Genomic DNA, 26369 nt, shown 5'->3' on the forward strand with positions numbered 1-26369 from the left:
ATCTAACCTATACTGGGGGCACCTACCTAATCTAACCTATACTGGGGGCACCTACCTAATCTAACCTATCCTGGGGGGCACCTACCTATCTAACCTATCCTGGGGGGCACCTACCTAATCTAACCTATACTGGGGGGCACCTACCTAATCTAACCTATACTGGGGGGCACCTACCTAATCTAACCTATACTGGGGGCACCTACCTATCTAACCTAAACTGGGTGGCAGCTACGTATCTAACCTATACTGGGGGCACCTACCTAATCTAACCTATACTGGGGGCACCTACCTAATCTAACCTATACTGGGGGCACCTACCTAATCTAACCTATCCTGGGGGGCACCTACCTATCTAACCTATCCTGGGGGGCACCTACCTAATCTAACCTATACTGGGGGGCACCTACCTTATCTAACCTATACTGGGGGGCACCTACCTAATCTAACCTATACTGGGGGCACCTACCTATCTAACCTAAACTGGGTGGCAGCTACGTATCTAACCTATACTGGGGGCACCTACCTAATCTAACCTATACTGGGGGCACCTACCTATCTAACCTAACCTGGGGGGCACCTACCTATCTAACCTATCCTCCGGGGCACCTACCTAATCTAACCTATACTGGGGGGCATCTCCCTATCTAACAAAAACTGGGTGGCAGCTAACTATCTAACCTATCCTGGGGGGCACCTACCTATCTAACCTATCCTGGGGGGCACCTACCTAGTCTAACCTATCCTGGGTGGCACCTACCTAATCTAACCTATACTGGGGGCACCTACCTAATCTAACCTATACTGGGGGCACCTACCTAATCTAACCTATACTGGGGGCACCTACCTAATCTAACCTATCCTGGGGGGCACCTACCTATCTAACCTATCCTGGGGGGCACCTACCTAATCTAACCTATACTGGGGGGCACCTACCTAATCTAACCTATACTGGGGGGCACCTACCTATCTAACCTAAACTGGGTGGCAGCTACCTATCTAACCTATCCTGGGGGGCACCTACCTAATCTAACCTATACTGGGGGCACCTACCTATCTAACAAAAACTGGGTGGCAGCTAACTATCTAACCTATCCTGGGGGGCACCTACCTATCTAACCTATCCTGGGGGGCACCTACCTAGTCTAACCTATCCTGGGTGGCACCTACCTAATCTAACCTATACTGGGGGCACCTACCTAATCTAACCTATACTGGGGGCACCTACCTAATCTAACCTATACTGGGGGCACCTATCTAACCTATCCTGGGGGGCACCTACCTATCTAACCTATCCTGGGGGGCACCTACCTAATCTAACCTATACTGGGGGGCACCTACCTAATCTAACCTATACTGGGGGGCACCTACCTAATCTAACCTATACTGGGGGGCACCTACCTATCTAACCTAAACTGGGTGGCAGCTACCTATCTAACCTATCCTGGGGGGCACCTACCTAATCTAACCTATACTGGGGGGCACCTACCTAATCTAACCTATACTGGGGGCACATACCTATCTAACCTAAACTGGGTGGCAGCTACGCATCTAACCTATACTGGGGGGCACCTACCTAATCTAACCTATACTGGGGGGCAGCTACCTAATCTATACTGGGGCAGCTACCTATCTAACTTATACTGGGGGGCACCTACCTATCTAACCTGGGGGGCAGCTACCTAATCTAACCTATACTGAGGGGGCAGCTACCTAATATAACCTATACTGGGGGGCAGCTACCTATCTAACCTATACTGGGGGGCAGCTACCTATCTAACCTATACTGGGGGCACCTACCTAATCTAACCTATACTGGGGGGGCACCTACCTAATCGAACCTATACTGGGGGGCACCTACCTAATCTAACCTATACTGGGGGGGGGGGGGGGCAGCTACCTAATCTATACTGGGGCAGCTACCTATCTAACTTATACTGGGGGGCACCTACCTATCTAACCTGGGAGCTACCTAATCTAATCTAACCTATACTGGGGGGCACCTACCTAATCTAACCTATACTGGGGGGCAGCTACCTATCTAACCTATACTGGGGGGCAGCTACCTATCTAACCTGGGGGGCAGCTACCTAATCTAACCTATACTGAGGGGGCAGCTACCTAATCTAACCTATACTGGGAGGAACCTACCTATCTAACCTATACTGGGGGACAGCTACCTATCTAACCTATATTGGGGGGCACCTACCTATCTAACATATACTGGGGGCAGCTACCTATCTAACCTATACTGGGGGGCACCTACCTAATCTAACCTATCCTGGGGGGCACCTACCTAATCTAACCTATACTGGGGGCACCTACCTAATCTAACATATACTGGGGGCACCTACCTATCTAACCTATCCTGGGGGGCACCTACCTATCTAACCTATCCTGGGGGGCACCTACCTAATCTAACCTATACTGGGGGGCACCTACCTAATCTAACCTATACTGGGGGGCACCTACCTAATCTAACCTATACTGGGGGGCACCTACCTATCTAACCTAAACTGGGTGGCAGCTACCTATCTAACCTATCCTGGGGGGCACCTACCTAATCTAACCTATACTGGGGGGCACCTACCTAATCTAACCTATACTGGGGGCACCTGCCTATCTAACCTAAACTGGGTGGCAGCTACCTATCTAACCTATCCTGGGGGGCACCTACCTAATCTAACCTATACTGGGGGGCACCCATAACACTGCGGGCACCCATAACTTGCTTCGGGGGGGGGGGGGGGGGAGAGAGCAGCGCTTGGAGCCAGCGAAGTGAGTAGTTTTGCATAGCGCTTCCCTGCTGCATTACTCTGCACTCTGAGGGGGGAATCGCACGGTGGGCGGCCCGGGTAGAGGAAGGGAGGGAGAGGTCGGGCTGCCCTCCCCGCGGCTGCGGCTCCCCCCTCCATCATGGGGGGCATCTACCTAACCTATACTGGGGCAGCTACCTATCTAACCTATCCTGGGGGGCACCTACCTATCTAACCTATCCTGGAGGGCACCTACCTAATCTAACCTATCCTGGAGGGCACTTACCTAATCTAACCTATACTGGGGGCACCTACCTATCTAACCTATCCTGGGGGGCACCTACCTATCTAACCTATCCTGGGGGGCACCTACCTAATCTAACCTATACTGGGGGGCACCTACCTATCTAACCTAAACTGGGTGGCAGCTACCTATCTAACCTATCCTGGGGGGCACCTACCTAATCTAACCTATACTGGGGGCACCTACCTATCTAACCTAAACTGGGTGGCAGCTACCTATCTAACCTATACTGTGGGCACCTACCTAATCTAACCTATACTGGGGACACCTACCTATCTAACCTATACTGGGTGGCAGCTACCTATCTAACCTATACTGGGAGCACCTACCTAATCTAACCTATACTGGGGGGCACCTACCTAATCTAACCTATACTGGGGGGCAGCTACCTAATCTATACTGGGGCAGCTACCTATCTAACTTATACTGGGGGGCACCTACCTATCTAACCTGGGGGGCAGCTACCTAATCTAACCTATACTGAGGGGGCAGCTACCTAATATAACCTATACTGGGGGGCACCTACCTAATCTAACCTATACTGGGGGGCAGCTACCTATCTAACCTATACTGGGGGCAGCTACCTATCTAACCTATACTGGGGGGCAGCTACCTATCTAACCTATACTGGGGGGCAGCTACCTATCTAACCTATACTGGGGCACCTACCTAACCTATACTGGGGGGCAGCTACCTATCTAACCTGGGGGGCAGCTACCTAATCTAACCTATACTGAGGGGGCAGCTACCTAATCTAACCTATACTGGGGGGAACCTACCTATCTAACCTATACTGGGGGACAGCTACCTATCTAACCTATATTGGGGGGCACCTACCTATCTAACCTATACTGGGGGGCAGCTACCTATCTAACCTATACTGGGGGGCACCTACCTAATCTAACCTATCCTGGGGGGCACCTACCTAATCTAACCTATACTGGGGGCACCTACCTAATCTAACCTATACTGGGGGCACCTACCTATCTAACCTATCCTGTGGGGCACCTACCTATCTAACATATCCTGGGGGGCACCTACCTAATCTAACCTATACTGGGGGGCACCTACCTAATCTAACCTATACTGGGGGGCACCTACCTATCTAACCTATCCTGGGGGGCACCTTCCTAATCTAACCTATACTGGGGGGCACCTACCTATCTAACCTATACTGGGGGGCACCTACCTAACCTATACTGGGGGGCAGCTACCTATCTAACCTATAGTGGGAGCATTAACTTATCTAACCTGTATTGGGGGCACCTACCTACCTAGCTAGTCTATACAGGTGACAACTATACTGGCTACCTATATTGGAGGCACCTACCTAACTAACCTATACTGGGGGCATCTACCTATCTAACCTATGCTGGGGGCAACTATTCTGGCTACCTATATTAGAGGCACCCACCTAGCTAACCTGTACTGGGGACACCTACCTATCTAACTTATACCGGGGACGCCTGCCTATCTAACCTATACTGTGGGCAACTATACTGGCTACCTATAATGGAGGCACCTACCTGGCTAACCTATACCGGAGGCAACTATACTGGCTCACCTATGCCTGGCTACCTATACAGGGGGGACCTATAGCTGGCTACCTATACTGGGGTACCTATTCTGGGGGAATCTATACTGAGTGCAACTAGACCTGGCTAACTTACACTGCGGGCACCCATACCTTGCTTCGGGGGGGGGGGGCGCAATTTTTACACCCTCGCCCTGGGTGCATTTTAGCCTAGAAACTGCACTGCCTGGTAGCCCCGCTGATCCTCTGCCTCTAATACTTTTAACCATAGGCCCTGAACAAGCATATGCAGATCAGGTGTATCTGACATTATTAGGTGCATACTGGTTTCTGGTGTTATTCAGACACAATTGCAGACAAATAGATAAGCAGGGCTGCCAGGCAACTGGTATTGTTTAAAAGGAAATAAATATGGCAGTCTCCAATTCCTTCTCACTTCAGTTGTCCTTTAAAGGACACGTAAACTGAGAATGATATGGAGGCTACCATATTAATTTCCTTGTAAACTATACCAGTTGCCTGGCTGCCATGCTGATCATCTGCCTCTAATACTTTTAGCCATAGCCCCCAAACAAGCAGGCAGATCAGGCGTTTCTGACAAGATTAGCTGAATGCTTGTTTCAGGGGTGTAATCCAGACACTACTGCAGCCAAAGAAATCATCAGGACATCAGGCAACTGGCATTTTTAAAAGGAAATAAATATGGCACTCTCAGTTCAGGTATCCTTTAAGGTGGGCATACATGAAGGAATTTAGATAAAAAGCAATACCATAAGCACCCACTTTAATTTTGTTTCTTTCCTTATATTTCATAGTAGCAAACACAAAATAACCTGTATGTGCTTCTCATCACATCATGATGCGTTATCCTTACATCATACAACAGCAACTCACATTGCTAAGTGTATGGAAAGAAAATAATGTATTCAGTGCATCTGAACATGCGCATCATCAGCTTGGTGGAAGAAAGGGGGGGGGGGGGGGGGGAGATGGTATTATGACTCACTTCCTGAACAGTTTGATCGACAGCACAAATCTTACAAAATCAGATATCATGTACAGTGTATGGACAACTGATTGACTGTTCATCCATTGACAAACCATCTTCCGATCAAAAAAAGATTTGGAATGTGGATTGGGCCTTGCAGGTTCATGTACTCTCCTATAGAGAGGGAAAGGGGATCAGATACAGGGGGCTTCCGAGTACGGACAGAAACAAAGAAATCAGTCAAAATAATCCAAACCAGCCAATCACCCGGGTAGATAGTTGGGCATCAGTACGCCATTGACTATATGGGGCTATAGTGTGAGCAGAGTGCGATATTCACAGTACGTAGAAACGCAAAAACTAAAGGATATGGGAACTTATAAAACAAAACATATATACCGTATATTCCGGCATATAAGACGACTGCGCGTATAAGACTACCCCTCTTCCAACGCACACCAAATATCATATACTGGTGCTATGTATGAACAGATACTGGTGCTGTACTGTATGTGATACCCAGTATATAACAGTATATAGGCGACTGGCTGGTTGGATTGGTCAGCTCTCCCTCTCCCTAAATGGATTGGTCAGCTCTCCTTGTCTACCTGTTTATCAGAGCTGTATGGAAGAATAGATTGCGCTGTGCCCATAAAACACGCCTCTTTCACCCGTCTGGCCCGCCCCTTCTATCCTATTTGCCTCCTTCTCACACATGTGCGCCTGCGCTACTTCACTACAGTCCTCAGCAGCGAGATATGAGCGTCGGTAACAGGATAGGGCGTATTACCCGGCATCAATGACACCCGGCATATAAGACGACCCCTGACTTTTCAGAAGATTTTCAGGGGTTAAAAAATCTTATACGCCAGAATATACAGTAAATGGATTTCCCCAATGCTGCACTACAGTTATATGGAGCTAGTAACCAAAGGTATACCTCTCAGTAGCTATCCATACTGTGATCTGCTGGTGCTCACTGCCTCATGTGTGGAAAGAAACATGGCAGCCCCCCATCCCCATAGTTAAAAAGACACTTAAGCCAGAAAAAAAATGAGTAATACTCACCTGGGGCTTCTACCAGCCCCCTGCAGCAATTCTGTGCCCTCGCAGCCACTCACTAATCCTCTGGTCCCCCGCTGCCAGCTAGTCTCGTTTTTGCCGACAGGCCCGTCAGGACTGGCCATGCGTAGCTTTTTCCGCATTCCCGGAATGCTATCCATACGCGTACATCAAAAAAGGGCGTCGGGAAAAAAGGGCGCGTGGTGTAAATGATAAGCAGTATTATCGTTTATAAAAATATTGTGTAGAATTTCGTTTACAAATAGTGTTTTAAGAATTTATAAATCATTAAATAATGTGTATGAAATCGGCAATTCTTAAAACGTTAATCTTCCCTGTTTCTAAACTGAAACTTATAATTACATTTGTTAAAAAAACTGTATTATTTGTTTAAACATTATAATTATATATTGTTATGAATAATCTTGGTTTATCATTTATTATTATAATAAAATGTGAAAATATTGTTTATAACAATGATATTAATATAAGTACATTCATAATAACTGTTGATTAGTATTATTAAAATTGTACTAAAACTATACCTAACCCTACTCTCACATAGAACCCTCCCTGTACCCATCCCTAACCCCTAGACCCCCTGGTGGTGCCTAAACCTAAGACCCCCCTGGTGGTGCCTAAACCTAAGACCCCCCTGGGGGTACCTAAACCTAAGACCCCCCTGGGGGTACCTAAACCTAAGACCCCCCTGGGGGTACCTAAACCTAAGACCCCCCTGGGGGTACCTAAACCTAAGACCCCCCTGGGGGTGCCTAAACCTAAGACCCCCCTGGTGGTGCCTAAACCTAAGACCCCCCTGGTGGTGCCTAAACCTAAGACACCCTATGGATAATAATGTTTTACAAACATTAATAAATGAAAAATGTAAATAAAAAAATTTAAATAATTTTTGGGGGTGGATAATAATGTTTTAGAAATGTTTTACAAATAGTGATTGTAAAAAATATATTGCAATTTACGTTACGTACTGATCGCTTTATTTTGTGAATAATAATGTTTTACAAAAAGTAAGGGTTAAAATGTTAAATAATGTTTTAATTAAATAGGATACATATGTTTAGTATTTTTATAAACGTTATTCATCACAGGCTCATTATCTAAACGTAAATCATCACAAGCACAGTTACAAAACATTAAAAATCTCTGGGCGCCGTTTGTAAAACGTTAACCTCCTTGGCGGTTAATTTTTTCTGCAAAAATTGCAGAAATCCAATTTTTTAAAAAAATTTTTTTTATGTTTCATGTAAAGCTACCAGAGTGGTAGCTACATGAAACTCCACTAGAGGGCGCAAGTGTCCCTCTAGTTCGATCGTCGCCGGCAACAATAGCAAACAGGGGAACGCGTATATAACGCGCTCCCCTGATTGGCTTCTCCTGTCGCCATGGCGACGATCGGAATGACGTCATGGACGTCCTGACGTCAGATGTCTCCGATCCAGCCCATAGCGCCGCCCGGAACTCATTGGTCCGGGCAGCGCAGGGCTCTGGCGGGGGCCCTCTTGCGCCGCTACGTGCGGGCGATCGCCGCAGAGCGGCGGCGATCAAGCTGTACGGCGGCGATCAAGCTGTACGCCCGGCTAGCAAAGTGCTAGCTGCGCGTACAGCACTTTACAGGATGAAAATCGCCCCACCAGGGGCTGAGATCTCCTCCTGCGCGGCATAGCCCCCTCCCTGTTCGGCGCCCATTAAACAATATTTATAATGGGAGTGAATGGGGCGCCCTTTTGTCCACTTGTCTCATGCGCCCAAATCTGCTGCTTCCATCCATACTGTGATCTGCTGGTGCTCACTGCCTCGTGTGTGGAAAGAAACATGGCAGCCCCCCATCCCCATAGTTAACCACTTTACCCCCGGCGGTACGAATTTCTCTGTCACTTTTTTCCCTCCTAAAAAACCAGGGACGGAGAAATCCGTACCTTCCGCGCTCCCGCCGCTGTCCGCGCTACCGCCGCTCGTGCGCGCGCACCCGCCGCTCGTGCACGCCGCCGCCCGCTTGCCCGGAGATCAATGAACGGGAAAATCCATTCCCGTTCGTTGATCTAAGCCCCCGCAATGATCTGCTGCTTCTTTCAGAAACAGCGCGATCATTGTGAGTCTCCCAGCCTCCTACTGCTTCCTGTAAGCGTCCTTCCGGTCGCTTACAGGTCGCATGTAAACATACTCACTGTGGCCATCTTGTGTCCAAATAGTAAACTACACCTTAATGCATTTTACACATACAAATAAATTGTTTTACATAATAAATTAACTCATTACCTCCCACACTCCCCAATTTTTTTTTTTTTTGTAATTTAAAAAAATAACAAATATATATATATATACAATAAAAAAAAAAACATAAATAGTTACCTTAGGGACTGAACTTTTTAAATATTTATGTCAAGAGGGTATAACACTGTTACTTTATAAACTACGGGCTTGTAATTAGGGATGGACGCAAAACTGAAAAAAATGCACCTTTATTTCCAAATAAAATATTGGGGCCAAACATTGTGATAGGGACATAATTTAAACGGTTTTATAATCGGGAATAATGGGCAAATAAATTTCATGGGTTTTAATTACAGTAGCATGCATTATTTAAAAACTATAATGGCCGAAACTGAAAATAATAATTTTTTCCCACATTTTTTCCTATTTTCCCCATTAAAACACATTTAGAATAAAATAATTCTTGCCATAATGTCCCACCTAAAGAAAGCCTAATTGGTGGCGGAAAAAACAAGATATAGTTCATTTCATTGCAATAAGTAATAATAAAGTTATAGACGAATGAATGGACGGAGCGCTGAAAGGTGAAAATTGCTCTGGTGGTCAGGGGGTAAAACCCCTCAGTGGTGAAGTGGTTAAAGAGACACTTAAGCCAGAAAAAAAAAATGTATGAAATATAAATATCCTGCCTTATTACTAAGATCATGCTGTCCTCTGTATTCTGGAGAATGTAATTCCGTATGTGGATCTGTCCATTTAAATATCAAGTTATTTTTGTAAAAAGCTAATGCTTATCAGTCATTAACACACTTGTAAATGTTGGGTTATCTGTTCTGTATAAAAATCAGGATAATAAGATTTCAGTTTGCAACGCTTGAACAGTTGCTTAAAGCGGACCTGAACCTAGAACTTTCTCTCTGCTCTAAAAGATAAGCAACAGCATAATAAGCTTTAAAGAAAAACATTTTAGTGTCAGCTGTTACAAATCCTGCAATACATTGGCAGTGTGGCTACTTACTGCTTTCATGGAAGCAGACATGGGGTTAACATCCTGTGTTTACAAATTAGCTGTTCTGCCCAGGCTGGCGAGAATTCTTGGGCTAAAACAGCTGAAATATCAAATTACACTTGTGGTAAGTCACAGATGAGGGGAAATAGACAGGCTAAACTCTCTAAATACGTACAGGGTGGATTTTTCTATGTTTTCTTTCTGTCCTAAGCACGAGTTCAGGTCCACTCAATGTCTAAGCCAGTGACACCTTGTGGGATTTTTCTTTAAAGTGGACCCAAATTAAAAATGCAAGATTTCAGAAATAAAACCTATTTTCTAAATTATATTAATAAATAGCAGCCTTTTTTCAGCTGCATGATGACAAATATAAAATATTTTACATTTATTAGAGGAACCCTTCCTTTCTTTTCATATTGCCGGGACAGAATCCGGCAGACAGGTGAAGTAGGTGGTGTCCGGCAAAGGAGGAATTGCTAATGGCTGCCACCTGTATAACCCTAGTAATGAAAAGAGAAGGGTGAGAGGGATGCACTGAAATGCTCATAGGCTTGAAGGTGTGTTTATCTTTGTATGTGTCAGAGTGGCGCAACTAAAAAAATTTCGGTTTGGGTCCACTTTAATGTGTGTTATTTCTGAGCTTCTTCTGTCTCCTTCCAATTACTAGAGGGCACTGTTGGAGCAGAAGCAGAGGAAGAAGAGGCAGGAGATCCTAATGGTGCAGCCCAACCATGAGCCCAGACAGCGAAGACCGAAATCGAGAAAGAGCGAGGAGCAGGCTCTTCTCATGCCATGTCACACGCCTTGATCTGCCAGCTCAGATGTCATCCTGGATGGTAAGAGCTGGTGATTGAGATCACACAGAAAGCCTGATAATGTGCTGTATACACCTGGGAACATCACACCCGGAGAGGGCTTAGAAATACTAGTTGATAATATGATAACTATTCAGTGGCAAGCAGCATCAGCTAAATATGGAGACTGCCATAGACCTGGTGCTCTGACTGAAGTCTGACTGGATTAGCCACATGCTTGTTTCAAAGTTGTGGCTCAGACACTACTGATGCCAGAAAATCAACAACGCTGCCAGGCAACTGGCATTATTTAAAAGGAAATAAATATGGCAGCCTCCATATTACTCTCACTCCAGGTTCACTTTAAAGAGAACCTACAATGAGGATAAAATGGAGACTGCCATCTTTAGTTATTACAATTTGTCACCTTCTAAATACCTCCAGAATTGTTCTCAAAGTTCCTGTACCTCTTCTCTTTCTTCATCACTACAGGAATTGACGGTCCAGCTGCCTTCCTGCATTCCGATACTCAGGATGTAGAATACAAATACCACATTTTATCAGTGGGCGAGACTTGTCCTGATGAGGAGGAATTGGAATCCTCCAGACCTGAGTCGAGTGATGTGAGCAATAGGCCGAGGCCAGGTGAAGGCAAGGTGTCAGTGGAGAATAGAGGTAGCTCAGAGGTCACCACTGACACTAGCAGACTCCAGCAAGAGTCAGTGAGGTGAAACCCCAGAAGAAAGAGGTCATATCCCGTCCTGCTGCCAGCAAGACCACAGCCAGGCCTGTTCATGAGGAGGGGGCCCAGGAAAACCATGAGGAATCTAGACGAGACCTGCAGGAATTGCTGCAGGAGAGAGGTCAGTGGTGACAAATAATGTCTTCGAATGTCTAAAGTGTATTATTATTATTTAGTATTTATAGAGCGATAACATCTTCCACAGCGCTCTATTCAATTCAATTCACTTTATTGTCATTGTGTAACACAACGAAATTACTTTTCATGACAACCCCACGGTGCATATAGGGAACATGTGATAGTAACAAGGAAGAGGATAGTGATAGTAACAAGGAAGAGAAGAAATTATACACATATGCCAGGTATTACAGATATTTAAACAATTTGTACACAGTGTTAATTATTTCAGAGAGGATTCAGAGTTCATCAAGTTTATGGCAGATGGGAAAAAGCTGTCTTTCAGTCTGTTTGTGTGTGTGCGGATTGATCTAAAACGTTTACCTGATGGAAGGAGCTCAAACAAGGCATTTCCAGGGTGAGTGTTGTCCTTGATAATGTTTTTGGCCCTTCTCATGCTGCGAGTATTATACAAAAGTTCCAGTGACGGTAGTTAAGTGCCAATAATGGCTTCTGCTGTTTTAACAACTCGCTGCAGGGCTTCTCTAGTAGCCTTCGTGCAGCTGTTGTACCAGGCCATCATGCAATTGGTCAGAACGCTTTCTATAGTGCATCTGTAGAAATTAACCAGCAGCTTCTGTGGGAGGTTAGCGCTCCTTAGTTTTCTCAGAAAGTAGAGGCGTTGTTGTGCTTTGCCAGTTAGAGCTAAAGCATTGTCAGCCCAGGACAGGTTCTCTGCGATGGTGACTCCCAAAAATTTGAAGCTGGAAACTCTCTCCACAGCCTCTGCATTGATCATTAGCGGTAGGTGAGTGGTCTTTTTGGTGGTCCTAAAGTCCAGAATAATTTCTTTGGTCTTCTTTGTATTTAATAACAGGTTGTTAATGTCGCACCATGCAGTCAGGTTCCTAACTTCTTCTCTGTATGCAGCTTCCTCATTGTCTGATATAAGCCCAATGACAGTCGTTTCATCTGCAAACTTAACAATTATGTTTGAGGTATGGATAGGCTGGCAGTCATGGGTGAAAAGTGCATAGAGGAGAGGGCTTAATACACAGCCCTGTGGCACACCAGTGTTCAGGGTAAGGGTGGAGGATGTCTGTTTTCCTAGTCTGACAGTTTGAGGGCGATTAGTAAGGAAGTCCAATAACCAAGTACATATGGAGGGAGCAAGACTTAGTGCATGGAGTTTGTTGGTCAGCTGGCTAGGTACAATGGTGTTAAATGCTGAGCTGTAGTCAACAAAGAGCATCCTAACATAGGAGTTGGGCTATTCCAGGTGTGAGAGGGCAGCATGGAGAGCTACACAGATGGCATCCTCAGTCGATCTCTTTGTTCGGTAAGCAAACTGGTGTTGATCTAGATTTGCTGGGATGGAGGCCTTGATGTGTGTGGCTACCAGTCGTTCAAAGCACTTGGCGATGACAGGGGTTAGAGCAACTGGTCGATAATCATTAAGACAGGTTATCCTAGGATTTTTTGGGACTGGCACAATGGTTGTAGATTTAAGGCATGATGGAACTACACCCAAGAACAGAGAAAGGTTGAATATTTGTGTAAAAACTTTCGCTAGTTGACCAGCACAGGCCTGGAGCACACGTCCTTACACACCATCAGGACCTGCAGCTTTCCTGGTGTTGATATTTGTGAGTGCTTGCTGCACTTCATGTATGTGAAGGATTAAAGGCTGTGAGTCTGTAGTGGGCCCAAAGTTGACTGGAGGCCGATTGTTGTCTTTTTCAAATCTAGCAAAGAGGTTGTTAAGTTCCTCTGCTAGGCTGGGGATGTTATTGTCCAGTGTATATGGAGTGCTATTCTTTTTGTAATCTGTGAATAGTTGAATGCTTTGCCACATCCTCTTTGGGTTTGAGTCATTTTCAAAGTTTTCCTCAATCCTTTGTTTGTATAGGGGTATATTGTCTTGTCACTTGACTGTCCCTCAGAGGGGCTTGCAATCTAATCTCTACCATAGTCATATGTCTATGTATGTATTGTGTAGTCTATGTAATAAAGTCTAGGGCCAGTTTATAGGGGGAAGCCAGTTAACTTAAAGTGTACCTGAGGCTGAGCCATGCATGCGCAGAGGCCCACGACTGCTCAGCAGAACGGAGGACATATCGGCAGAACGGAGGGGCCGAACGAATGGCGAGGGAGGCCACAGTGCTTGAGAAAGCCCCAGGTATGTATAAATAGGGGCTAGTGAACTATCTCAGGTTCACTTTAATTGTATGTTTTTATGATGTGAAAGGAACTGTAGAGCCTGTGGAAACCCACACAGACACAGGGAGAACATACAAACTCTGTGTAGATAGTGCCCTGGCTAGGATTCGAACCGGAAACCAGCATTGCAAGGCGAGAGTGCTAATCCCTACACCACCATGCTGCCCCTCTGTATAAACTGTTTCCTAAATTCACTCTACTATTTTCTCTAGACTGTGTGCATTATAATAGCGCCAATTTTAAAGTGTATTCAAGACAAACTTAAAGACATGGTCATACAGCCGGTCCTGGGCAGCAGCAGTGGTCTCCAGAAGGATGGGGAAAGCCTCTGGAGAATGGTTACTCTTATCTCTGTGGCCAAAATACTTCACAGTGCTACATTCTCATACTGTCTTTATGTAAACAGGCCCTTTGAAATCTCCTAGTTTAATATCACAATCTTTTTGCTATAAAACATTTATGAGGCATCATAAAACATTTAAAGCATAGATATGTAGAATGACAGACCTGTAGAGATGGTATACTGCTGAAAGCTAAAGTAATTGTGTCCCTGTCACAGGTTCCCTTCATTAGATGGCTATAATGCTGCCATCTAGTGGACTCCTGGCTGTCATACATCAGAGGTCATGTTTTGTTTCATTCTCTAACTGCTCTAACATAATTGAATTGGTATTATGAACAGGCATCTCAGACAGTCTACCTTTTGATGAAGACACAACCGATGAGGAGGAGGGAGACTCTGGAAGTACTCGGCCCGGTTCTTCAGCCAGCAAAAAGTCTCTGACCGTAAGTTCTGGGACGGACAAGCTGCTTTAGACCTCCATAGAGCATGCTGAAAAGCTGTCTACAGGGGGATACCTACAGTGAAAACCACATATCTAAATTTCGAGTAGCACCAGAAATGGCAGAGTACAGATTCAGAAGTGAAAATCAGAGTAATGTGAACAGAAACACAAAACCAGAGCTCTGCCAATCCAAGGAAACGTAATTTATTACTACATAGGCTTTACTTTGCTTTAAGTTTAGTAATACATTTAATCAATTACTACATAAGCATTACAGTAAGGCAGAACACAGCTGATTTTACTGAACATTTTGTGAAATGTCAGTTCACTAAGGCCGTTCGGTACCGCATGGAAAGCTGAAATTACTGACTTGTGAGATAAATTGCTGACTTGGGAGCATGGCAATGGCTACAATTAACAATAGGCTGTTCGACAAAAAGTAAAATACCGCATTCATTATTTTAGACTTTTTTTTCCCCCAAATTCACAAAGATTTTCACAGATGCGGTAGAATTTCAGTAAATTACTGAAAAATGTTGCTTCAATACACCAAGCCCTGTTGGGTATTAAGTCAGCTAAGGTCTCTGCAGCAAGCTGTGCCGACGCTCCTGTGACAGAGAGGAAAAGGCTTTCTGCATCACTGTAACCACTTAAGTACCAGCGGTCTCTGCCCCCTTCAGGACCAGAGGCCGCTGGTACAATACCGACGCATACCCACCACAACCGACGCACGCCGGGATCCTCCTGACATAGACTCTGCCGTCTCTATGATGGCAGAGTCACGTGAGCCTGTCAGGAGCCACTTTCATTGGCTCCTGACCGTGTCTATCAATGTAAGCCAATGGGAGCGGCTTACATTGATAGACACGCCCTGGAGCCAATGAAATCGGCTCCTGACCAGCTCACGTGGCTCTGCCGTCATAGAGACAAGCAGAGCCAGTGAGCTGCGGTGAGAGGCGTTGTGTTTGAGCGGTGTGATCGGCGGGGAGTGACGGAAACGGCGGATACGCGCTGCGGGCGGTGATTGAAATCTACGCCCTGCCAGCCAGGAGCCCACCAAAACAGGGCATAGATTTCAATCACCGCGGGCCTTAAGTAGTTAAATGTGCTTACATGCCACTAGATGCCACTCTTCTCTGTATCCCTATATAGATCTGCTCATTTATAGTGATGCAGAAAAGCCTCTTTGGAGTGTCTCTTTCTCCAGCTCTGTCATTCTGAAGTCTGACCTACAAGTGTATCGGATCAAATAGGGTGAAAAGAAGGAGGGGGGTGGCTCTTGCTATTGGCTGTCTGCTGTCTATTAAAGTTTGTTGAAAATAGTCCTCATGACATAACTGAGTAACCACTGCTCTGTTCTCTGCAGGAATCTGCGTCTGCAGAGACCATACCTATTGCTGCTCAAAGTGACGTAGGAGAAGTGGGTGACTTGAAAGAATTTGCCTTGCAGCCGGCCCCCCGAGGTGTCACTGTACGGTGCCGCATTAGCCGCGACAAGAAGGGGATGGACCGCGGACTGTTCCCCACTTACTACATGCACCTGGAGAAAGATGACACCCGCAAGGTGAGGCTGCTGAGGCCTGTGCTTCCGGGTGGGCGGGGCACAATCCCTGCATCCTGCTTACTCGGGCTTCTGTTTCAGATTTTCCTTCTGGCTGGAAGAAAGCGGAAAAAAAGCAAAACATCCAATTATCTGATTTCCATCGACCCCACAGACCTGTCCCGGGAAGGGGAATGTTTCATTGGCAAACTCCGGTATGCAGACATATTTCACATTGCACTGTTCTCTTTTATCTCTCAATGGTCAATAAATAGGCTATTGAATTTGCCAAAATGTATATTTAAAGCATTAGCATACCTTTTCCTAAAGAACCACTATCGTAGAAGGTTGTACAATTTAAAATACATACATATAAAATGTAATTAAACAGAAAATTAAACATCAGGTATGCAAGTGACAGTTTGTCTCCTGTTGCGACTGTCAGACTATAGCATAACCCTCACTGATGAGGAACTACAGCCGTAAAACTCTTTCCTGGTAGAGAACAGCTTCTGAGTGAGGGGATAGATGAAAGAGGTCAGTAGTTCATATATTTTAGCTTCTGGGACACTGAGAGCGGACCTGAACTCAGAACTTCCTCTCTGCTCTACGCAACAGCATAATGACCTTTAAAGAAAAGAGTTTCCTTGTTACAACTGATAGAAATCCTGCAATAAATCTGCAGTGTGTCACTTTCTGCTTTCGTGGAAGCAGACATATTGTTAACATCCTGTCTTTACCAATTTAGCTGCTCTGCCGTGACAGTCAGCTGATACAGCTAAGGGATCAAATTACAACTTGTGCTTTTAGTCACAGATGAGGAGAATTAACAGGCTAAACTCTCTAAATACATACAGGGTGCATTTCTCTCTGTTTTCCTTCTGTCCTGTGCAAGAGTTCAGGTCCAAGACTGTATCAGTCATATGATGCCTACCCCGGCGCAGCAGTAACATAATACGTTCTGTTGAGCACATTCTCAACAGACACACCTAATGTGTAAACATACCTTAATTTTAGATGAGACACACCTTTAAAATTGTAGGATTATAAAAAAAGTCATAATTAGGAGTAGGAGATAGAAATGTGAAAAGCAAATCTATTCATTTATAAATATATTCAGGTTACTGGGCTGCCCTCAGCCCCGCCTCCACATGCTGAGTGTGCCTATGGAGCATGCCAGGGTGATCCTTTCCTTACTCCAGTCTTCTTCCATCAGCTGCGTCCTGCTGCAGTATCCTCTGCACCTGTACATCTCTGGTCTAGATTTGTCCTCATCAGCGAATGGCTGCCTGAGGTCTATATTCTGGGTTGTTGTAATGATCTATTTACTTTCTTGTTTTATCCAACCTGATGGGGACCAAGTTTACTGTATATGACGATGGTGAGAGCCCCGGTAAGGGCAAGGCTGCTGGAGCGATGGACACTAACAAAATGAGGCAGGAGCTGGCGGCTGTTTGTTATGTAAGAGGCTCCTCCTACTCTTCTCTCCTGAACCCCCATACTCTTATTCATAGTCAAAGGACCGCTATCACCAAAAATTGTAACATTTAAAATACATACATATAAAATGTACATTTCTCCTAGAGTTAAATGCACAGTACATTATTTGTTTCCTATAATGCTGTCCCTGACAAATCTGTCATATATTGGACTAGCCCATCTCCTCATGGGGGATTCTCTGTACCTCCTTTTATTTTTACAAAACCACCCCCCGCAAAGCCAGCTTTCCTACTTGTGAGATGGACTAGTCTCCTGCCTTCCGTAAGTGACAGGAACTTGGAAAAAAGTAATAAATTTATAGTGCATTTTACTCAGGGAGAGATGTATGTTTTATATGTATGTATTTACATCTTTTGTGCAATAGTTGTCCTATAATCAGTGCTCCCTGACCCTTTTATATATATGTTTTTGTGTGCAAGATTTTGCATTTTGATTTTTTTTCCATCTAATTAACTTCAAAATCACATGCAAATGTTAACAGAAATATTCTGTGTTTCCATTGACTTGCATTGAAGCTCGACTTGCACATTGCACATAAAATTAACCACTTGAGGACTCAGCCTTTACCCCCGCCCCCCCCCCCCCCCCCCTTAAGGACCAGCGCTGTTTTTTATGATCTGTGCTGGGTGGGCTCCGCAGCCCCCAGCACAGATCGGGTTGCAGGCAGAGCGATCAGATCACCCCCCCTTTTCCCCCCTATGGGGATGATGTGCAGGGGGGGTCTGATCGCTCCTGCCTGCCTGGGTGTTGCGGGGGCACCTCAAAGCCCCCCTCCGCGGCGAAATTCCCCCCCCCCCCTGTCACCCCTGGTGATCGGGGCTGCACAGGACGCTATCCGTCCTGTGCAGCCTGTGACAGGCTGTCCTCTGTCACATGGCGGCGATCCCCGGCCGCTGATTGGCCGGGGATCGCCGATCTGCCTTACGGCCAGGGCCGGATTTGTATTCTTTACCGCCCAAGGCCACTGCCAGAAGCCGCCCCCCTTCACTATAGGTAGGCACATGACTCTTCCTCCTCCTTGCAGTATAGGCGGCAGTCTATTAACCCTTCCCTCTAGTACAGGCAGCCAGAGAACCCTTCCCCCACCCACCTCCAGTATAAATAGCCAGATAACCCTTCCCCTCCCCTAGAGTTTAAATAGCCTGATGTCCCCCCTTCCCTTCAGTATAGGTAGCCTGATGACCACTTCACTCTAGTATAAAAAGCCAGATGACCCTTTCTCCCCCTTCCGAATAGATAGCCTGATGACCCCCTCCCTCCCGTATGGCCTGCTGCCCACCCGCCCTTGATCCTGTGGTGCCCTAGGCCATGGCCTATGTGGCCTTGGCTTAAATCCGGCCCTGCTTACGGCGCTGCTGTAGCAGCAGCGCCGTTCAATGTAAACAAAGGAGACAAACGTCTCCTGCTGATCGCGGCTCGCAGACTATTCACGGAGACCCGCTCCGTGATCTAACAGGAAACGGCCGCTCGCGCGAGTGGCCTTTCCTGATTAATTAGGGAGGCACCTGGCGACGTAGATGTGCGTCGCTGGTCCTCCAGCTACCACTTTGCCGCCACACGGTATGAGTGTGCGGTCGGCAAGTGGTTAAGCAGACTTATGATCCAAATATAAACCGCAGAGAAATTATGTAAGCATGCACAAATGCTAATAAAACGTAGTGCCATTGAAATACATGACCTATGTAGCAATCGCTTTTTTTGAAAAATTGCATGTGAACTCTCGTTCTTTTTCTTCTGTTTTTTTCCTCCTCTTTTTTTTTGTCTGTCCCTTCCTACCTGCCTCTCCCTCTCCTCTCTTTATTGCTTATTCTTATCATTTCATCCCTTAGGAGACCAATGTTTTGGGCTTTAAAGGACCCCGGAAGATGTCTGTGTTAATCCCTGGAATGAATATTAATCATGAACGGGTTCCTTTCCAGCCAGTAAATGTAAGTTTCCCATTTTTTTATGGCCCTTTTATTGTGCAGTAGCTGTACACCCCACTGACCCCTGTACAATGCACCGACCCCGGTGCACTGTACACCCCACTGACCCCTGTACAATGCTCCGACCCCCATGCACTGTACACCCCACTGACCCCTGTACAATGCACCGACCCCGGTGCAGTGAACACCCCACTGACCCCTGTACAATGCACCGACCCCCATGCACTGTACACCCCACTGACCCCTGTAAATGCACCGACCCCCATGCACTGTACACCCCACTGACCCCCTACACTGTGCTCCCCACTGACCATACAATGCACTGACCACCAAACACTGTATACACCACTGACCCCAATGCACTGTTCACTCCACTGACCATACAATGCACTGACCCCCATGCACTGTACACCCCAATGACCCCCCGTACAATGCACTGACCCCATATACTGTGATCTGCACTCAGCAGCTTTTCATCTCTATTACTAAATTAAGGTTGGAAGTATGCACGGACGCACAGCTGCGCATGCACACTACAACCTCCGCAGTAAGCCGCCGCCCAAACTAAGCCACCGCCCTATAAGTGCACAGGCGCACCGGAAAGGCATCATAGGTTAGACGAACAAGGGGGGACGGAAATGGGTGCATCGCACGGGGAGGGGGGCATCTGGGTTTCACGCATCAGAGGATGGATGCTCTGGGGGGGGGGGGGGGGCAGTGGAACTTTATGATTCTTTCAAGAATCAGGGGTTTCCTGGTTTATACCAACAGGAGCAGCATAGCACAGATAGACCTATTCATACTAATTCCTTCTCTGCTGCACACAGAGATACAGCTGCTCCCCTTTATTTTCCAGCTGTTTGCCATGTAATGGGTCACTGGCACATGGCATTGTGAGCACACAGCTAGATTTGCACATCTCTAGTGCCCCATTCTGAAGCACATGGGGGGAGTGTCCTCCAGAGTCCGCAGTGATGTCACAGTGATGTTTGTTATCCTTCTCAGGAATCGGAGAGTCTTCTGTCCCGGTGGCAGAGCAAACGCAATGAAAACATAATCGAGCTGCACAACAAGGCTCCGGTGTGGAATGACGACACTCAGTCCTATGTGCTGAACTTCCACGGCCGCGTCACTCACGCCTCCGTCAAGAACTTCCAGATTGTACATGACAATGACCGTAAGTCCTTTGTACACCAGCTGCCGTATGTGTCTTCCTCCTTTATCTCTGGTTTTTCCTTCCCCCCTCTACAGTCTCAGGCCTGGTTCACACTACAAGAGCTTTTTCTAAGCGCTTGTGATTTTAAAAGTTCTTGCGAAAGTAAATGCTGTGTTCTCACTTGAGCAAAGTGACTTTATAAACATCACCCATAGCATCACAGCACTAGCGATTTAAAGAACCAGTGACACCCATGCTAACCTAGAAATTTAAAACACATAAAGTACAGACCAAAAGTCTGGACACACCTTCTCATTCAAAGAGTTTTCTTTATTTTCATGACTATGAACATTGTAGATTCACACTGAAGGCATCCAAACTAGGAATTAACACATGTGAAAGTATAGTACATAACCAAAAAGTGTGTAACAACTGAAAATGTGTCATATTCTAGGTACTTCAAAGTAGCCACCTTTTGCTTTGATTACTGCTTTGCACACTCTTGGCATTCTCTGGATGAGCTTCAAGAGGTAGTCACCTGAAATGGTCTTCCAACAGTCTTGAAGGAGTTCCCAGAGATGCTTAGCACTTGTTGGCCCTTTTGCCTTCACTCTGAGGTCCAGCTCACCCTAAACCATCCACCCCATCACTCTTCTTCCTGTTCAAATAGCCCTTACACAGCCTGGATGTATGTTTGGGTCATTGTCCTGTTGAAAAATAAATGATAGTCCAACTAAACGCAAACCGGATGGAATAGCATGCCGCTGCAAGATGCTGTGGTAGCCATGCTGGTTTAGTATGCCTTCAGTTTTGAATAAATCCCCAACAGTGTCACCAGCAAAGCACCCCCACACCATCACACCTCCTCCTCCATGCTTCACGGTGGGAACCAGGCATGTAGAGACCATCCGTTCACCTTTTCTGCGTCGCACAAAGACACGGTGGTTGGAACCAAAAATCTCAAATTTGGACTCATCAGACCAAAGCACAGATTTCCACTGGTCTAATGTCCATTCCTTGTGTCCTTTAGCCCAAACAAGTCTCTTCAGCTTGTTGCCTGTCCTTAGCAGTGGTTTCCTAGCAGATATTCTACCATGACGGCTTGATTCACACAGTCTCCTCTTAACAGTTGTTCTAGAGATGTGTCTGCTGCTAGAACTCTGTGTGGCATTGACCTGGTCTCTAATCTGATCTGCTATTAACCTGCGATTTCTGAGGCTGGTGACTTGGATGAACTTATTCTCTGCAGCAGAAGTGACTTTTGGTCTTCCTTTCCTGGGGCGGTCTGCATGTGAGCCAGTTTCTTTGTTGCGTTTGATGGTTTTTGAGACTGCACTTGGGGACACTTTCAAAGTTTTCTCAATTTTTTGGACTGACTGACCTTCATTTCTTAAAGAGAACCCGAGGCGCGGTTCTTACAACGCAATCCCCATACAGAGGCTGGGTCTGCCTATAGAGCCCAGCCTCTGTTGCTATTTAGCTTCCTCCAAAGCCCCCCCCCCTGCGCGCTGTGAGACCCCATAAAACACAGCCGCGCTGTCGAAACGCAGCGTGTCGCAGCGGGCTGTGTTATTCTCTCTAATGTCAGTCTCCGCTCTCCCCGCCTCCTGAATCGCTCCGGTCCCCACCCCATCCCTCGCTGCTGATTGGAGGGAAGGGACGCTTGCGGAGACGGGAGCAATGCAGGAGGCGGGGGAGAGCGGAGATTGACATTAGAGAGGTAAACGATTTATGGGGTCTCACAGTGCGCAGGGGGGGTTTTGGAGGAAGCTAAATAGCAACAGAGGCTGGGCTCTATAGGCAGACCCAGCCTCTGTATGGGGATTGCGTTGTAAAAACCCCGCCTCGGGTTCTCTTTAAAGTAATGATGGCCACTCGTTTTTCTTTATTTAGCTGCTTTTTTCTTGCCATAATACAAATTCTAACAGTCTATTCAGTAGGACTATCAGCTGTGTATCTACCTGACTTCTCCACAACGCAACTGATGGTCCCAACCCCATTTATAAGGCAAGAAATCCCACTTATTAAACCTGACAGGGCATACCTGTGAAGTGAAAACCATTTCAGGTGACTACCTCTTGAAGCTCATCAAGAGAATGCCAACAGTGTGCAAAGCAGTAATCAAAGCAAAAGGTGGCTACTTTGAAGAACCTAGAATATGACATGACAGTTGTTTTACACTTTTGGTTATGTACTATACTTCCACATGTGTTAATTCATAGTTTGAATGCCTTCAGTGTGAATCTACAATGTTCATAGTCATGAAAATAAAGAAAACTCTTTGAATGAGAAGGTGTGTCCAAACTTTTGGTCTGTACTGTATATGAGTAGATAAATACTAGTTCTACTTACATAACAGATGTATTGCACTGTATGCGTTATGATGCCTGTGAATTTTATAAAGGGAAAGCAAATATTCCTATTCTAGGCAGTTTCCATCTTGGTTACCGTTAACCTCCTGACATTTCCTCCCTCACTCTTTTTTTTCTCTCTTGATAATTGTGTATTTGTTACCCGCCCTCCTCCCAGAGTCTTCTGATACTCCCACTGAGGTTTATACTAGGAAGTGCACTGTCTTATGTCATTAGAAGGAGGGGAAAATAAAGGGAAGAGGAGTAATATATTATTGAAAAAAAAAGACCCCCAGCATGCAACTGTTTGGCAATGGCAATTAAAGGGCCAGTGCTCCTAAGGTATGTGATTAACAGCAGAATAGTTTTGAATGCAGGATTAGCATCTCTGTCACTTAAAACACTCAGACCAGTTTCTGTTGAAATTCGATTTTTATGGTGACAATCCCGCTTTAAAAAGCTCTTGCAGTGTGAACCAGGCCTAATCCTCCTCCACAAGGTTGACCTGAAGAACTGTCTGGAAGACTGTTAAACGTAAAGAGGAACTTTACCGAAAGTTAGCAGTAGGGAGAAAAAAAATAAAATGAATACATTGCAAAGTGAGAAGTTCCTCTTCTAAATCCAGAAAAAAAAGAAGGAAAATCTTTTGTTGTCACCATTATCAAATGTCTTGTATTTCTCTTTTAAAGTTTTAAGTAATGCTTTCATCATTGTCTCCACTGTTTACTGCCCTAACCTTCCACACTCCTGACTGTGGTTGTGTATTGCTGGTTTTATGTAAGTTTGTCTCTGCGTCTGACCTTGGCCTCCTCTGTTCCCCTCTAGCCGAGTACATCGTCATGCAGTTTGGCCGGGTGGCAGAGGACCTCTTCACCCTGGATTACAGCTACCCCATGTGTGCTCTGCAGGCTTTCGCAGTGGCCCTCTCCAGCTTTGACAGCAAGCTTGCATGTGAGTGAACAGGAAGCATCTCCGCCCTTCATCTACGCACATTTATGAAGGTGGCGCCTTTCTCTTGGATATCATCCTCATGCTCAACGCTCAGGACAAGGCGGAGCCTCATTCAGGAGAAACGCGTGTGTCCGTCCTTACCTCTAAAGTACTGACCTGCGCCTGTAGTGCACAAACGCCATTGTGCCTATACTAACACCCAATATGCAACAAGGCAGGTGGGACAACCTCTCTGCTGCTTTCTCTAGCTTAACAGTCGCAGTTTGTGATGTCCATAAACAGACACTACTGGTGAGGTGCAGCTACCACAAGGTGTTTTATACTGCACATCTTTTCTTGTGGTCTCTGGCAGTCCGCCAGCCCTGGGTGCACCATATGGTGGTTCTGATGCAACATCCACAACCTTTCAGTCGCTTTAAGCCCCAGTCCTGGCACAGTTCTTTTATATCCATTTGATAGAACACTATTTTTGCTTTCTTTTGCTAATAGAAAAAAAACTTCTGCACCAATTCATTAATCATCATGGCCTCTTCAGCAACCCCCAGCTACCTGTTCATTCCATCTCTTAGTTAGTCTGAAGCCACACCTTCCTACTAGCGACTGAGCCATGATAGGCCGTCAGCAGAGAGGTGTGGCTTCAGCTGATGAAGCAATCACTCTTCCCCCTGCATGCCTATGGGATTAAAAAGGAAGAGACTGATTTAGGCCTCTTCCACACAGGCAGTGGACAGAGATACATCCAGTGCTTGTGAGCTGCTCCCATGGATCTGGTTGTAGGCAATTGCAGTGTAAGTGTCAGGCACAGGTAATGAGGGGTCCCTTCCACATACACACCTGAGTGGGCTGCAGCCACCTCCTAGATGTTACATGTAATGGTTTTCTGTTACACAGTTAGGTCATTCTAGGAATTGCCGGCAATTCTAAAAATCACTGCCAATGAAAGTGGTTGGAGGTGAGCCAACTGAAGTAATTGCGATTTGGCTAAATTTGCGATTTGGCTTTGCCTAATTTGCCACCATTTTGCTAGCGATCATGATTTAATGTTAAGTATAGGATTGCAGCAAAATCACTTTTCAAACTCTATACATAGCGATTTTACAGTTCTTGTACGACCCAGAAACCACCAAACTGCTACACAAAATCCCTTGCAGAACTTTAAATTGTTAATTGCAATGGCTTTTTCAATTGGCAGCAATAAAATAAAACTGCTACAAAAAAGGCAGGGAATTGCTGCTGAAAACACTCTACAAAACACTAGCAAAAACGTTGAGCGACAGTGATCAGCTATCTGTAGTACGTCCCAGCAGGCCTCTGGGCTGGGATCCACAAGAAAACACTAATTGCTGAGTGCTTTTAGTAGCGATTTTTTTGTGATTTGCTGCATTTTTCAGAGTGTTTTCTGGTGTTTCTTAAGCGATTATAAATGTAAAGCAAGCAGTTTGTATAGTTGAAGACAGATATAGCCGCACTGGATCAGACAAACGGTACTTTTATTGTGGTTCATGGGTACAGACAAAGTGGTATGCAGTGAGGGGTAGGAGGAGCCTGATAGCTGTTTTACGGTTACACACTTTTTCAGAGGCTAAAGTGCAGCTTCTGAAGAGCTGTCAGGGTCCTCTTATCCCTCCCACTTTATACCACAATATTGTCTGTACCCCGAACTACAATATAGGTACCCGTCTGTCTGATCCAGTGCCACTATATCTGTCTTTACCTATATGGATGTCCTTTCTGGTGTGCACATTTTATGAGTAGCAATGGCTCGGGGCCACACTGCCAGCTGACATCTAGTACCGGTCTCTCCCCTACTGCCCTGTACAATTTGTACAGTGATTGCAATTTCCATAGTGATTTGGGATTTCCACAGATTTGGCAGTAAAGGACCACAAAATTGTTCTGTATGGTGGTTGAAAAGCGACTTTGCAGCGATCCTATATACAAGTGCAAATGCTGCAGCGATTGGGATTTTGGAAAATTGCAGTCGCTACTGTGGCATGCCCTCCATTGACTTTCATTAATTTAGCACTAGGTGATTCCAAAATGCTGCTCTCTAGTGGTCCCTCGGCCTAACTGCACCTTGTACTAGCCAGCGATGTGTGGTTACTAATGCTGCCATTTGGCTGCATGGCATCTGGGTGCTGCACGAATCTTGGCCGATAGGAAGCAGAACCACAAACGCAAATGTGCAGTTCAGCCGCCCATGTGAAAGAGGCCTGAGTGAGCTGGCAGCTGGTGGTTCCTGAGGAGCTTGGGAAACGAGAATTAGTGCAGCAACTATTTTTATGAAAACTTGTTTTATGCATATTTATGTTAAAATCATGTTCTGCTAATAACATAAAAATGGGCCTGAACAGGCTGAGTACACAAAAGTTCAACTAATATCAGTCAGGATCATATCCAATAATA

The 26369-nt window shown here is 45.8% G+C and overlaps 1 protein-coding gene across 1 annotated transcript in view; it reads left to right on the forward strand.

The window, feature by feature from the left end:
• Positions 1 to 25467, forward strand: part of LOC137562386 (tubby-related protein 3-like) — a 41158-nt gene extending 15691 nt beyond the window's left edge. The window contains exons 4-12 of the mRNA XM_068273723.1: positions 11169 to 11299; positions 11383 to 11539; positions 14438 to 14541; positions 15907 to 16104; positions 16183 to 16295; positions 17421 to 17541; positions 19410 to 19508; positions 20511 to 20682; positions 23838 to 25467. Coding sequence (XP_068129824.1) covers positions 11169 to 11299; positions 11383 to 11539; positions 14438 to 14541; positions 15907 to 16104; positions 16183 to 16295; positions 17421 to 17541; positions 19410 to 19508; positions 20511 to 20682; positions 23838 to 23971 — 1229 coding nt within the window. The 3' untranslated portion in view covers positions 23972 to 25467. The remainder of the gene's footprint in view (positions 1 to 11168; positions 11300 to 11382; positions 11540 to 14437; positions 14542 to 15906; positions 16105 to 16182; positions 16296 to 17420; positions 17542 to 19409; positions 19509 to 20510; positions 20683 to 23837) is intronic.
• The last annotated feature ends 902 nt before the right edge of the window (positions 25468 to 26369 follow it).

This window comes from Hyperolius riggenbachi, chromosome 3, assembly GCF_040937935.1.
Source record: "Hyperolius riggenbachi isolate aHypRig1 chromosome 3, aHypRig1.pri, whole genome shotgun sequence".
Lineage (NCBI taxonomy): Eukaryota > Metazoa > Chordata > Amphibia > Anura > Hyperoliidae > Hyperolius > Hyperolius riggenbachi.